Source organism: Panthera uncia (genome assembly GCF_023721935.1).
Source record: "Panthera uncia isolate 11264 chromosome C1 unlocalized genomic scaffold, Puncia_PCG_1.0 HiC_scaffold_3, whole genome shotgun sequence".
Classification (NCBI taxonomy): domain Eukaryota; kingdom Metazoa; phylum Chordata; class Mammalia; order Carnivora; family Felidae; genus Panthera; species Panthera uncia.
The window spans coordinates 66,706,833-66,722,006 of NW_026057584.1; the positions used below are offsets into that span (position 1 = coordinate 66,706,833).

A 15,174-nucleotide genomic window follows, 5' to 3' on the forward strand; every position below is an offset into this window, starting at 1 on the left:
ACTATATTTGGGGATTAAAATCAAAGCATTAATTTGTTAAATGAAAACATTTAAAACCATGTGAAAACTGTGTATCACCAGTTTTTATAATTTCAATATATAACATTGAATATCAATATTATTTTTAAATATTCTGACTGCATTAATAAATGGAGATGAAGTGGGCCTTTCTCAGAAGCCCTAAAGGCAAATGAGCATCATAATCTCATTACTGAAATGTTCTCCTGACAACCCTTATTTCCAGCCACATTAAACTTATTCTCACTTAACAAGGCTTTTTACTAGCTGATTCCTCTTGAGATTATTTCTTCTATTTGGCACATTTTTAATGAGCAGCAGTAATTGTACGAATCCTTATGCTAGGCTCAGTGAAGAAAAAATAACATCAACAATAAGGACACTATAAATGTGATCCTTCCCCTCAAGTAGCTTACCATTCCCACAGACAGTCCACAATTATATACAACACAAAGTTAAGGAATAGAAATTGCATTTTAGGAACAAACAAAATTACCCAGGACCAGAAAGAAAAAGACATAGGTTAGGAGATGTGGAAAAAGTTTGCCAGCCCCATATTTCTACACTGCGGGCAATTCTGGCTCTACTCACCAAGTTCTTTTTGGTCCCTTTACTCCCATTTCCTAATTTTAACCCCACTAGCCATTTTTCATGACAAAGTGTATTTCTGGCACACATCACACAGGAGAAGGCAGTGATCCAGCTAGAAGAGGACACACAGCCACAGCTGTCCCTAACACTTCACCTGCCATGGTCCCACCCTACTCTGCTCCAGTCCTGGAGCTGATACAGTCAAGCTGATACAATCTTGCCAAATCTCTGGTCTTCCTAGGCAGCCTATCTGAGGCATACACAGTATCCTTACTCACAATTTATTTCAACTGATACAGGCATAAAATATGGCAAATGGAACTTTATTAAAACAAAAGAAAAAGAAAGATCAAAATAGGTAAATGAACTCTTATTCTAGGGTAACCATCATAGATTACCTTGACTAAAATGACTAAAGAGTACGCAGCAGCCAATTTCATTTCTTCACCTCCGTCACTTGAGGGGTGCTTGGGAATATTTATGAATTGGTCACAGCATGAAGTGACCAAGCTGTAAGAGCCTCTATAACCTCCAGCTTCTGGAGCTTGGGAAATGGTTCTGATCTTACAAAGTAGATATTCTCAGCTGCAAGCACGAAGGGTCAAACTTGAGTTTTTATTCCCAGTACAAATATTTTCTCCGTGGAGACTTAAAATTACCTTGTGTATCGCATATGTAGAGAACGTCAGCACTAGGGCAGAAGATACCAAAAGTGCCCTCAAGGCAGAGTCAGAGATGCAGTTTTTCTGGGTCAGTCCTCAGGTTAATAATCAAAGACCAATGACTCTCTGTGGTAAGAGAAGCAGACCCTGAAGCAAGACATGGGCAACCAGAGCTGAGCAGACACCTACGTACCTAAAAATAAGACCAACATGGGACACAGAGGGAACCTACGACATGTTGACAGAGAGAGTATATATTAGCCAAGGTTCTTATCAGTTTGTAGTGAGGCAAAACTAAAAATATCAGGATCTAACGGCTTCTAGTTTATTACATATGAATAAATAGTAAACTGCCTACATTTATTAATATAGAGTTTAAGCACAGTGAACCCTCTTATTATTCCACAAGGGCCTCCATTAAAAAACCTCTTTAGGGGCTGTTATACATAAATATCTGAATTGGATGAATCTTATTTGACAACTGCAATCACAGTTTTGGTACCCAGAGGAGGTGTGATAATTAATAAGGATTAGATTTGTCTATAAATGACAGAAACAAGACGGAAGTTTATTCCCTTCTCACATTACCTGAATAATCCAGATTGACATATCCAGCAGGGGCTCAGGCCCCTTTGTCTTGTCACCCAGCCATCTTCACTAGGTCCAACAGGTGGTTGTTCCAGGATAAAGCTCCAGCTTCAATCATCATGTCTCTGCACTCCATCCAATATGAAGAAGCAAAAGAGAGTTAAGAAATAGTAACCTCCTCTTTAAGGACATTCATTCCAATGATATCCTCCTGGTCAGAACTTAACCACAACCAGCTGTAAGTGAAGATGTGAATTTCATTCCTCTTTCTAGGAGGAATGGTGGCCATGGCCCAGACAAAAATAAGAGGCTCTATCATGGTGGAAGTAGAGACAACAGCTGTTTATAGCCAAATGGCAGTTTCTGAGATAGTAACCCAAACCCCCTCCACATCATGCAATTTTGCACTAACAAAGTACTTTAAAATGCCATTATGGATTGAATTGTGTCCCCGAATAAGATATGTTGAGTCTTAATCTCAATACGGACTCAGAATGTGACTGGACCCAGTACCTCAGAATACAACTTTATTTGAAAATAGGATCTCTGCTGGTGTAGTCAAGTTAAGATGAGGCCATTAGGATGGGACTGAATCCAATATGACTGAGGTCCTTATAAAAAGGAAAACTTGGGGGGCACCTGGGTGACTCAGTCAGTTGAGTGTTCGACTCGATTTCAGCTCAGGTCATGATCCCTGGGTGATCACTAAGCATGAAGCCTGCTTGAGATTCTCTCTCTCTCCCTCTGTCCCTCTCCCCTGCTCGTGTTTGCTCTCTCTCTCTCTCTCAAATTAAAAAAAAAATGTGTTTAAAGGGGAACTTGGACAAAGACACAGACATGCATGGACGGAAGAGTCTGTGAAGGCACACAGAGAGAATGTCATGTGAAGATGAAATGTTGGAGTGATGCACGTACAAGCCAAAAAACATCAAAGATTGTTGGCAAACTACCTGGGGTTAGGAAGAGGCAAGAAAGGATTCTCCCCTATTGGTTTCAGAGGGAGTATAGCCCTGTTGATACTTTGATTTCAGACTGTAAGCTCATAGAACTGCAGGAATAAATTTATGCTGTTTTAAGTTACCCAGTGTATGGTACTTTGTTACAACAGCCATAGGAAACTAATACACATAGGTTATCTCATTTAATTCCCACAACTACTGCTATGAAAGAGGTACTGTTTTCTTTCCCCTTTGTACAAATAAAGAAATTAAGGCTCAAAAAACTAAGCAACTTGCCAAGATCCCTTGAGATTTGGTTCAAACCTAGGTTCTTCTGATTCCACAGCCAAAACTCCTGATCTGCTACACTAACTAAAGAATTAAGAAAAAAAAAATGTGTTTTGGGATCTTCCATTCCATGTCAACTTGGACATCACTAGAGAAAACCGTGAAGTGCTACGCAGACATTAGGTGGTTTTACCACCCCCAAGTGTATTTGTAGCATGATATTGTAGCCTATCTTCCAAACTGGGACACATTTGAGAATGAAAAAGATGCTATTCATAAGTACATTGGAACAAGAAGGTGAAGCAAGCACTGCCTTGGGAAAACCAGGTCTTACAGTCACACTATTTTTAACTCATTCCTCAGTGTGCCCTCCCCCTACTCCAAACCAGAAATGACAACATAGTAACTTTACCAAATTCTAATAATTACAGTTATAAAACATCAAAAATACCTTAACTATGAAATAATAATAACATGGCACCACAAAAATATTTCTTGATAAGGAGCAATATACAGGTCATAAAAGATAGTTATAAGAATGATTTTGTAAGATGATTAATCCATAAAAAGAAATAATACATCTTGACTATTTAGCCAAAAGTATCTGAAAAGTCCTTCCAGACCTCTAAAGACTGAAGACCTCCATCTCTGGAAAGCTGAACAAGAAAGAAAGCAGTCTACCTTGTTTGAGACTCTGCATATTAAGGTGCTGTTAATAGTGACTAAGCCAGTAACCTAATAAGATGGAGAGTATCAAGCATACATTTTTACAAAAAGATGAAATTGCCTCTCTTCTAGACTCCTTTCCAAGGTTGAAAAAAAAGGAACTTCCCCAAGGATGTGGATTGAAAATTGTTACCTCTAGTCTCACACAAACTTGAGCTGTAACAATGTCAGAAAGGAGTCAGGTTAGTCGACAGAAAAGAACTCTGTAAGTTCGGAATTCTGCCAAGATAGTGGCTTCTCTGATTATTTCCGAGAGAGCTAGGTGCTCTTGGAGGTCATCTAGTTTGACTATAACCAAATAATAAAGAAAAGTAATAATCCTCCACAAGCACAGAATACTATTACATAATTATATAATCTGATAAAAAAGCTCGAATTAAGGCTCTCTATCTACATTCCTGAAAGTTTGGCTCCCATGGGTTTTATCTGGGGCTAAGACAGACACAATAGAACTGTCTCTGTGCAGGTGAATATGCACTTACCCTGCACATCAAACATTGTACAATCTGAGTAAACTGCAGGGTTCTAAAACACTAATTGTGTTTACCTCTACATGAGAGGATTTCCAGTCATTCTGTGTTCTACTTTTTCATGTCTTCTCATTGAGAACATAGTACTTTTGAAATTATCATAAAAAATAATACTTTTGAAATTAGAAAAAAAAGGTATTTAAGAAAGATCATTAAAATATGAATAGGGGTACCTGGGTGGCTCAGTCGGTTAAGTGTCTGATTTCTGCTCAGGTCATGATCTCATGGTTCATGAGTTTGAGACCCTTGTCGGGCTCTGTGCTAACAGCTCGGAGCCTGGAGCCTGCTTTGGATTCTGTGCCTTCCTCTCTCTCTGCCCCTCCCCCACTCATTCTCTCTCTCTCTCTCTCTCTCTCTCTCTCTCTCTCTCTCTCTGTCTCTCAAAAATGAATAAACATTAAAATATGGATAAAGAACTTCCAGTTTCTTTAGAAAACTAGTCTAGCATATAAAAAGCTGGAAAAAGTCAATCCATCTTAAAAACAAGTAAAAGGCTTACCAAACTGAAAAATCAACAACTCTTTAGATCCTTCAGGGAAGTGAGGTCATAGGGCAAACTGATGTCTCCCAAAATTAGACAGACCAACAGACAAATACAGAGAATCACTAACCCCCATGGGAACCAGTGCCAAGGTAGGGAAACCTAAACTATAATTGATGAATTGCTGGAGGCTTAGCATTACATGTCTGAGAGATAAAAAGTCCAGGGAGACCCAGTCATCAGGGGTCCCCATACTTTTGTGAATTTTACCTCCAGGAGCTCAATCAGGTTCTCACAATAAATACTGAAGAAAAATCCCTTCTTGTTTATTGCAGGAGGAGGGGAAAGGAATCATTTTTAAATATTGAGAGCATTCTGTTCTTAACAAGGTCTGCCCTCAGGAAAAGCTATTTAACCAGAGCCTAGCCTGCTATTGTTTTATCTGAGCCTAATTGACCTGGGGGAAAGAAAATAAATAACTCTACCTCCTCTAACCATCCTATCCACCTAAGGGGGAGGGAGTACTGAGAAACACATGTGGAGTTCACAATCCAGAGGTACAGGCTCACTAAAGACATAGACCTACTCATAGAATTATAGAATGCTTCCCCTCCCGCCTCTTCACCATCACATCACTAAAGGCCTATTTATAGAAGTTCCTTTTATCCAGGAAATCATGTCCAGCTATCAAGCCAAAAATTATAAGACCTACCAAAAGGCAAAAAACACAGTCTGAAGAGACAGAGAAAGCATCGAGATCAGACTCTGATACAAAAAGAATGTTAAGATTCTCAGATAAGGAATTTAAAACAACTATAATTAAAATGCTAACAGTTCTAGTGGATAAAGTAGACAACATGCAAGAATCAATGGGCAATATCAGCAGAGAATTGGAACCAAAATGAAATGCTAGTGATAAAAAAGAAAACCCTCTGTAACAGAAATGAATACCTTTAATGGGCTTATTAGTAGACCAGATGTTACTGAGGAAATAATCTCTGACCTTGAGGCTATGTAAATATAAACTTCCAAAACTGAAAAGTCAACAGAAAAAAGACGAGAAGAACCCAGAACAGAATATCTAAGAACTGTGAACAACTATGAAAGGTGTAACATACACATAACAGTAATACCAGAAGGAAAAGAAAGAGAGGAACAGAAGAAATACTGAAACAAGAATGACTGAGAATTTCCCCAAATTAATATCAGACATTAAACCACAGATCCAGCAAGCACAGAGAACACCAAGGAGGATAGAATGCAAAAACTGCAACTAGGAATATCATTTTCAAACTATAGAAAATCAAAGATAAAGTTCTGAAAAAAGCCAGGGGGACAGAACACCTGACCTATAGAGCAACAAACATAAGAACTATATAAAACTTCTCCTTAGAAACTATACAAGCAAGAAGAGAGTGGAGTGAAATCTTTAAAGTATTGAGAGAAAAAAAAAACCCTCACCAACCTAGAATTCTGTACCCTGAAAAAAATATGCTTCAAAAGTGAAAGAAAAATACAAAATTCAGAGAATTTGTTACCAGTAGACCTGCCTTGCAAGAAATGTTAAAATAGGTTATTTAGAGAGAAGAAAATGATATGTCAGAAACTTGGATCTACATAAACAAGAGAAGAACATTGGAAAAGAAGTAAGTGGAGGTAAAATAAAAACTTATTTTTCTGGCACCTGGGTGGTTCAGTTGGTTAAGCATCTGACTCTTGATTTCAGCTGAGGTCATGATCTCATGGGTTCATGGGTTTGAGCCCTACATCGGACTCCACACTGACAGCACAGAGCTGGGATTCTCTCTCTCTCTCCCTCTCTCTCTGCTCTCCTTCTCTCTCTCTTCCCCTCCCACTCTCTCTCTCTCAAAATAAATAAACTTTAAAAAGTATTTTTCTTATTGTTAATTGATCTAACAGATACTAATTTGTTCAAATAAGAGCAACAATGTATCCAATCATATATGCTTATAGGTGTAATAAATGTATGTATCCTAATGTATAAGTGAATGAATGACAGAAATGATACAAAGGATGGGAGAGAGAAATTAGGATTTTAAGTTATTACAAGGTACTTGCACTACCTATAAATCAATATAGTGTTTTTTAAAGTGGACTTGGATTGGGTGTAAGTGTATTTTGTAAATTCTATGGCAACCACTTAAAAGAGTAAAAAATTAAGTACAACTCATATGCTAAGAAAGAAGAGAAAAGGGAATCATACAAAATTCTCAAATAAACCATAAAAGACAGAAAAAGTGTGGAAGACAAAAATAAGAACAAAGAACAGGAGCAACAAACAGAAAAAAGCAAATAAATGTGGTAGATATTAAAACAACGATATCACTAACACTTTGAAAATCAGTGAAAAGACAGAGATTGTCAGAGTGAATAAAAAAAAAGACTTATATTTTGTATACAAGAAACCTATTTCATATATAAATACATGTATAGATCAAAAGTAAATGAATGGCTTGGGCTCCTGGGTGGCTCAGTCAGTTAAGTGCCCAACTTGGGCTCAGATCATGATCTCGTGGTTCACAAGTTCAATCCCCATGGTGGACTCTGTGCTGACAGCTCAGAGCCTGAAGCCTGCTTCGGGTTCTGTATCTCCTTTTCTCTCTGCCCCTCTCTCCTCATGCTCTGTCTCCCTCTGTCTCAAAAATAAAAATAAATAAATAAAAATAAATGTTAGAAAAATAAATTAAAAAAAGTAAATGAATGGTAATATACTATACTAATATTAATCAAAAGAAAGCAGGAGTAGCTATACTAATTTCAACAGGGTAGACTTCAGAACAAGGAAAGTTATCAGGGATAGAAGAGAATTGCATAATGATAAAGGGGTCTCTTCTCCAAGACTCATAACAATCTTTAACATGTATTTGCCTAATATGGAGCATGAGAATATGTGAGGCAAGATAGAACTACAAAAAAAGACAGATAAATATACTATTATAGTTGAAGATTTTAGCTATATCAGAAATTGATACATCCATCAGGCAAAAAACCAGTAAGTACATAGTTGTATTCAAAAAATACAATCAATCAACTGAATATCATTGATGTCTATAAACTACACCCAACAACAGCAGAATACATATTTATCTCAAGCACACATGGAACATTCATCAAGATAGATGAACTTCTGGGCTATAAAACACACCTTAACAACTTTAAAAGAATAGAAATCATACAAGGTCTGCTAACAGACCCAAACAGAATTAAACTAGAAATTAATGACAGACGAACAGCCAGAACATCCCGAATATTTGGAGATTAAACAACACACTTCTAAATAACACATGGGTCAAACAAAAAATTTCGAGAGAAAGTTCAAAATGTTTTAAACTATATTAAAAATTAAAATATAATTTATGAAAATTTGTGAGATGTAGTAAAAACAGTGATTACAGGGAAATTTATAGCACTCAATGCATGTATTAGAAAAGAGAAAAAGCTAAAATCAAAGTTTCTACCTTAGAAAACTAGAAAACCAAGTGCAAATTAAATCCAAAGTTGGCAAAAAATAGTTAAAAAATTAAAAAAGAAATGAATGAAATTGAAAATAGGAAATCAATAGAGAAAATCAATGAAACCAAAAGCTGGTTCTTAAAAACACTGACAAAATAAATAAGCCTATAGGTTGGTTAAATAAGAAAAGAGAGAGGGCACAAATTTGTAATTTCAGAAATCAAATTAGCAATTTCAGACATCACTATAAATCCCATGGACATTAAAATGATAATAAAGGAACACTATGAACAACTCAATGCCCACAAATTTAATAACCTAAATGAGATGGACCAATTCCTTAAAAAATACAATCTGCCAAAACTTACAGATGAAATAGACAATGTGCATAGGCCTGTATCTATTAAATAAATTGAATCAATAATTAACAAGTTTCCCAAACAGAAACTACCAGGTCCAGATGGATTCACTGGCGAATTCTACAAAGGATTTAAGGTGGAAATTATACCTGCTCTCTACAATTGCTTTCAAAAAATAGAATCAAAAGAACTACTTTCTAACTCATTCAAAGCCAGCACTGACCTACTACCAAACCAAAGACATAACAAGGAAAGAAAACTACAGACCAATATCTCTCAGGAACATAGATTCAAAAATTCTCAACAAAATAATGAATCATTTCAATATTGTTCAATTAAATATCATTCAATTTCAATTAAATTGAATCCAACAGTGTACAAAAAGAATTATACACCATGGCCAAGTGGGATTTATCCCAGGTATGCCAGGCTAATTCAAAATTCAGAAATCAATTAATGTAATCCATCACATCAACAGGGTAAAGAGGAAAAAAAAATCACATAATGATATGTAAAATAATTACATGGTTTTCTCTTATAATCTATTAATGTGCAAAATTACATTTATAGATTTTTTTTAGTTAAGCCATCCTTTCATACTTGGGGTATACCCAACTTGGTCATGATATTGTTAATTTTTCATACACTGTTAGCATCAATTTGCTAATACTTTACTTGGAATTTTTGAATCTATATTTTTTAGTAAAATAATGCTGGAATTTTCTTCCTCTTAATGAATTGTATTGGGATTGAGATTACTAATTTTGAGTATGTCACAATTACTAATTTTGCTTAACAAAAAACTGCCACAAACAGTTAAAAAAAAAAAGGCTGGGAGAAGATATGTACAAAATATGTAACTGACATAAGTTGGCAAGCCAAATATATAAATAACTCAAACAAATCAATAAGGAAAAAAAGACTAACAACCAAAATCAAAAGGGTAGAAGATATAAAATGAAATTCACAAAGAGGACAACCTAAATATTTAATTACATTCATCAAATATTATAAAAAGATTCTCAACTGCACTATAGATTGGGACAAGTTTATACAATAATTATATAGCATTGTAAAACCCATCAGAACAACAAAACTTAAAACAAGGAAACAACAAAGTCCTGGTGTGGTAGACAGTGCAGAAAAATAGGAGTCCCATCTCTGCTGGTAGAAATGTAATTGGTACAACTAATTTGTAGAGCAATTGGGAATATTTTGTGAAGTTGAAATATGCATGACTTAGTTCCTAACAATTCTACTGCTAGAAAATCTGTCATTCAATATATACCAGAAGGGTGTAAAATGAGAACTTTAACAATCTTAATTAATTATAACAACCTTAACATCTGTCTTTCAGTAGGAGCATGGCTAACCGAACTGTGAGAAATAAAATAAATAAACTGTCCTGCTCACATCTACATAATACATCTTGAAAACTGTATATTGGGTAAACAAACACTAATGCTAGGGGGAAAATAACATGTACAATATGGGACCATCTTCTGTAAATCTTGAAAACACACAAATCAATGTTATTTATTATTTATGACTACAAATGAAAGAATTAAAATATAAGTATGGATAGGAAGATACACACCAATTTCATTAATTAGATGACATCAGGGATGAAGAGAAAGGAATGGGGATGGGCGAAGGGGTTTCTATCGCAATACTAAATGTTTATTTTTGTAGAACATATGACAAAATGTTAACATTCAGTTTGATATAGAACTTATTTTATAATCCTCTTCAGTTTTTTCATGTTTTGAAAATGTTTCTTGATTTTAAGTAAAAGGACTTCTTTAATAAGCATTTGATAAGTACTTGTATTATATTACCACCACTCTTACTGTCCCTCAAACCTTTCTCTATAGGATTCCTTTTGTGATTTGAATATTCCCTGGGCCAGTTTCCTCATCTGTAATGTAAGAGTGAATAGGTGACCATGAAGATTCTATCTCATGTATTCTAAGTGCTTTCTCTTTCCCATCCTCCTTACACCTCCCACTTCCCTGTTTTTAAGATTCACTACCTGAATCCATCATGAATCCATCTTTTCCACTCTTAAGTCTCCTTTTCCGAAAAGTCATCAGGAAACATTTGACCAAAGCATGCTCAGTAATCAAGTTTGCTGAAACTCTAGAAAAGTTTTTTGTTGGGTTGGTTGTTTCCCATTTAAAATAAAAGTCCTACATTTTCGTCTGTCCTCTCTAACACAGAAGATGTGTAGGGAGGAGGAGGTGGTGGGAATAGAAAAGATGCTCCATGGGAGCAGGGGTGCTACTGCGTTCTTACCTGGACGTAAGACTCCATCCAAAGAGCAGCAGCTAACTTTGGAGTGGACTAAAATGAAGCCATCGTATCTCTTAGCACAGTCTGGGTAGGGCAGCACAGAACAAACTGTACTTTCCAACTGGAGGTGGGGCGCGGGTGGGGAAAGACTGGTGAGGGGAGAGAGGGCTGCCCAGATCAGAAGCATCCCGTGTAGCATCCTGCCTGAGAAGGAGGGTGCATTGGCTGGACGAGCTCCCAGAAGAAACCATCCGGGGCTGCTGCAGCCCAGAAAGCTCTGGGCTGCAGCCCGCGCCCCCGCTGAACTGCGGAGGTGGGGCCAGGGGCGGCCGCGGGACAGCTCGCTCCCCTCTCCCGCCGCGCGGGCCCCCGGATGTGCGAGGTCGCAGGGGAGGCTGGGAGAGCAAGAGTGGGCTTCCCAGGCCCGCAAGCTTTCCGCTTGCCGAGGACTCTGTTGCAGCCATGGGCTACCAGGCGCAGGGGCCCGTCATCCTGCCTCAGGTAAAGCTGGGGACTGGGGCAGCTTCTGAAGCCAGGTCCCTTCCAGTTTCATTCACCCTGCAACAGAGGTCTGCTGCCTTGGGTTTTAGCACTGCAGAAAGTCCTCCAGGAGAAAAAGTTTTACCTTCCTCTGACTTTTGTTTTGTTTTGTTTTTTTCTTGGCAGGCACTTTTCAATATACCCCTTAAATCTTACAAAATCGCATCATTGGCTCCCTAACTGAGCCTGTATTCTGGGATTCCATTCAGCAGTCCGTGAACTTGGTGCAGCTATAATTGGGACATTTTAGGATGGAATTTGTTTACAATGCTCTGTTCCTAGCTGTTATTGTTGCTCTTTATTATTATTATTATTATTATACGTTATATTATTATTATCCTACTCTCATTATTTTCTTACCGTTATCCTACATTGCATATTTATCTGACACTTTTCTAATATTTGACCTAGTAAATATTTAATTGCCATTTTATATATCAAAATAGAGCAATCTGGATGACAGAGAAACGCTCGTTTCTGAACATAAGCACAAAGGGAAAACTTGTCGTCAGTCCACAGCTGTTTTTAATGTTGTCAACTCGATTATAGGATCTGGTATAATAGGTAAGTGTTGTTTTATTTTGTTTTAAGTTTTAAATGAAAAGACAAAATTTAAGGCTCTTACTCTGTTGCTAGTATTCACTGATTATTTTTGAGGAAAAATATTAAGTATTAAAATTGGTAATTTTTTCCCATAAAATCACCTCCTTTTTTTCCAGTGTAACCATGTGCACTTTTATGCTGAAGATGAGGTTCTGTTCATACTCTTTCCTCATTTGAGAGCATCTTCCATAAGTGGCAGATAAAGTTGGAGCTGCATATGGGATCTGCTGAATTTATTTTTATGGGCTCTATGGTCAATTGATAATAAATAAATAATACTATACTTTTTCCATCTTCCTGAAGTGTCCACCATTACTTGAACCACCTTTCTATGACCTATAGTGTAAATCTCCAGATATTTGGAAATATTGAAGGTACATAAGTTTAATGTGAAAACATAATAATCTTGTGAATAATTAAATCATACAGTATTTCCTTGCCTATCTATCTAGAGTTAAAGTACAAACTTATGATATATTAATTTTAAGTATCATTTAATTAATAAGTAGATATTGGTTAAATGAAAATACATAGATTTTTTTTAATGAAGGAGCCAAATAATCAGAATTGAAAGAAATGAGCAGCTCATATTTTCCCAGTTTGAAGCAAGGGGAAAATTCTGACAACATTAGGTGCGTTGCATTAGAGTAATTAAGGCAATTATTTTTTCAGTGCTTATCATTCTATTTGTTCTTGGAAAACATCCAATTTAAGAAACAGCAAGACAAAACAAAATCCTGCAAAATTCATTGAGAATACTACTTTTTCCTGTAAAGTTTTGACCTTTTAGTTATAGTCATCATTGAATGTTCATCTGGATTGAGTTACTTTTTTCATCTGTTGCAAGCTGATGTGTCTCTTGATTTTACTTGATTCCATATATAGACAATTCTTTTTGGTGGTACACAGAATAGAGGTAGGTGAGGCAAAGTAATCAAGTAGGGGCAACGATTTGTTTGAAATTCTGCCCCCATGAACCAGAGAGGTGTGGGCAACTCTGCCAGGCAGAATTCCAGAGTTAATTCCTAATGTGAACACTTTTAAGCTGATTCGTGTCAGCAGCATTGAAAAGTGCCTCTTAATTATGTACAGCAGATTTTTTAAGGAAAAATTTTTCATGGAATAAATTCTTGATGGAAATATTTTAAATACATTTTATCTTAAATATGTATTGTCCATAATCTAAAATTGACCATTTCCCAAAAAATTCATAGGAAATACTTTTATATAACCCTTCAGCTTTATAGAAAATACTTTTGCCTTCTCATTTTTTTCTCCTTTTCCTACATGGTTACCATTTTGATTCTGGCATTAGTCTTTCCTCATATCCCCTTTCTGTAGCCTTATTACCTTCTCTGCTTTCCCAGCTAGCACGAAAGGAAAGCTTTAGGTCATTACTTTCCACATATTCAAGGTCACGTTCCCCTCACCCTGAAGTGAACATTATTTGTGTGAACTGGCATCTTGCTGCTTTCTTATTCTTATTCTGTCACCTCATAAATTTGCTTTCTTGACATGTCCTTAGCTTGCATTTTATTCTGAAATAGTATTAACATACTAACATTTGAGTAGCCTTGTGCACTGTTTACAACCATGTCCTGTAAATATGTCACTTTATGAGCTTGTTATATATAGGAATTGGGGGGAAACTTCTAAATTTCTGTATGTTTTATTAATGTGATGGGTGGGGCATTTTATGTTTTTTCCAGGATTACCTTATTCAATGAAGCAAGCTGGCTTTCCTCTGGGAATATTGCTTTTATTCTGGGTTTCATATGTTACAGGTAAAATACTATGTAATTGCTTTTTCCTGCAACTTAAATTGTGCAATGATGATTACACACACACACACACACACACACACACACACAAATAATTGAATTTCCTAATTAAGAAGTGCATCAAATAATCCTAAAGAATTTAGACATTTATGTCCGAGAAGATTTACTTTGCCTACTAATCCTCTGAACAGATTAGAAAAGCATTATATATCACCAACCCTAAATCCTTTTCATGTGCCTTTTTTCACTTTGTGCAGAGAGCGGTAGATGGGGGAGTCATTTTAAAGGCTGGGAGAGACTGCTCTGAAAGTGTAGACATCAGGCCTTCCTCTCCCACAAATACCTTAAGCAGATGCACATGAATGAGCAATATTTTCTAGCTATTTTTGTGCAGGTAAGACTGAAAGGCCTGGTGCTCAACCAGCACCTTTCAGGGTGTCCACCACCCGCTCCCCACGGTGCCTGCCCAGGCTCCCTACCTACCACTATCTTAGAGGGCAGCAATAAGGTGCTTCTCTATCACTTCTCTTCTGCTTCCCCCTTTTTATGTGACATGTTCATTCACACTCACGTTTTGCTACTTTACAACTCATACTCACCTCCTCTTCCTGTTGTTCTCATCCCTGCCCTTTTACCCGCCACCCCCCTCAACTCACCTCATGACAACCACAGGGTCCTTCCTCTACCTTAGGGTCACTGTGAAAGAGGCAGTGATCAAAACCAGATACCCACTTGCGGTGGCTGTTGGTATGGTGGCTGCTGTGTGTGGTCACTTGGATGCCTTTTACCAGGCAATGCAGAACTCCTCAGCTGTCTGTTTCTTCAGTTGACCTGGCTCTCGATGGTGCCACCTTCCTGTGAGGTAATGATGCCCAGCCTCTGGCCAATGACTGACTGGTAGGAACACAAAAGCTGACCTCCCAGCCTCCGGGAGACACCAGTGAGTGTTGCAGGTGTAGCTCCAGAGGGCCTCCACCACAGGGATTGGGCTGAGGATAGTCTTCACCTGAGACCATGCGCTGGCTGAGCTGTTTCCCTTCCCCTGTCCTGTTCTTCCCCTTCTCTCGAGGGTACTCCCTCAAATCCCATGCCCAGGAATCTCTGGTCAGCTCTGCTTCTGGAGCCCAAGATGCCATCCCCTCACAAAATCTCAGGTTTCCAAGACCAGCCTTTAACTCTGCTGTTTTTTCCCTCAGGCTGAGGAAGAGAGAGTAAAGCACACAGTAGTTACCACAGTAGCTGCAGGAGCACTGGGCTGCTTTCCTCCCTGCTTTCTTCTCACCACCTGCTCTCCCCAAACCTA

At 37.5% G+C, this 15,174-nt stretch overlaps 1 protein-coding gene across 1 annotated transcript in view; it reads left to right on the forward strand.

Moving 5' to 3' along the window:
* The first annotated feature begins 11,934 nt into the window (after positions 1-11,934).
* SLC38A11 (solute carrier family 38 member 11) overlaps positions 11,935-15,174 on the forward strand; it is a 56,390-nt gene continuing 53,150 nt past the window's right edge. Inside the window, exons 1-2 of the mRNA XM_049615580.1 lie at positions 11,935-12,051; positions 13,800-13,874. Coding sequence (XP_049471537.1) covers positions 13,814-13,874 — 61 coding nt within the window. The 5' untranslated portion in view covers positions 11,935-12,051; positions 13,800-13,813. The remainder of the gene's footprint in view (positions 12,052-13,799; positions 13,875-15,174) is intronic.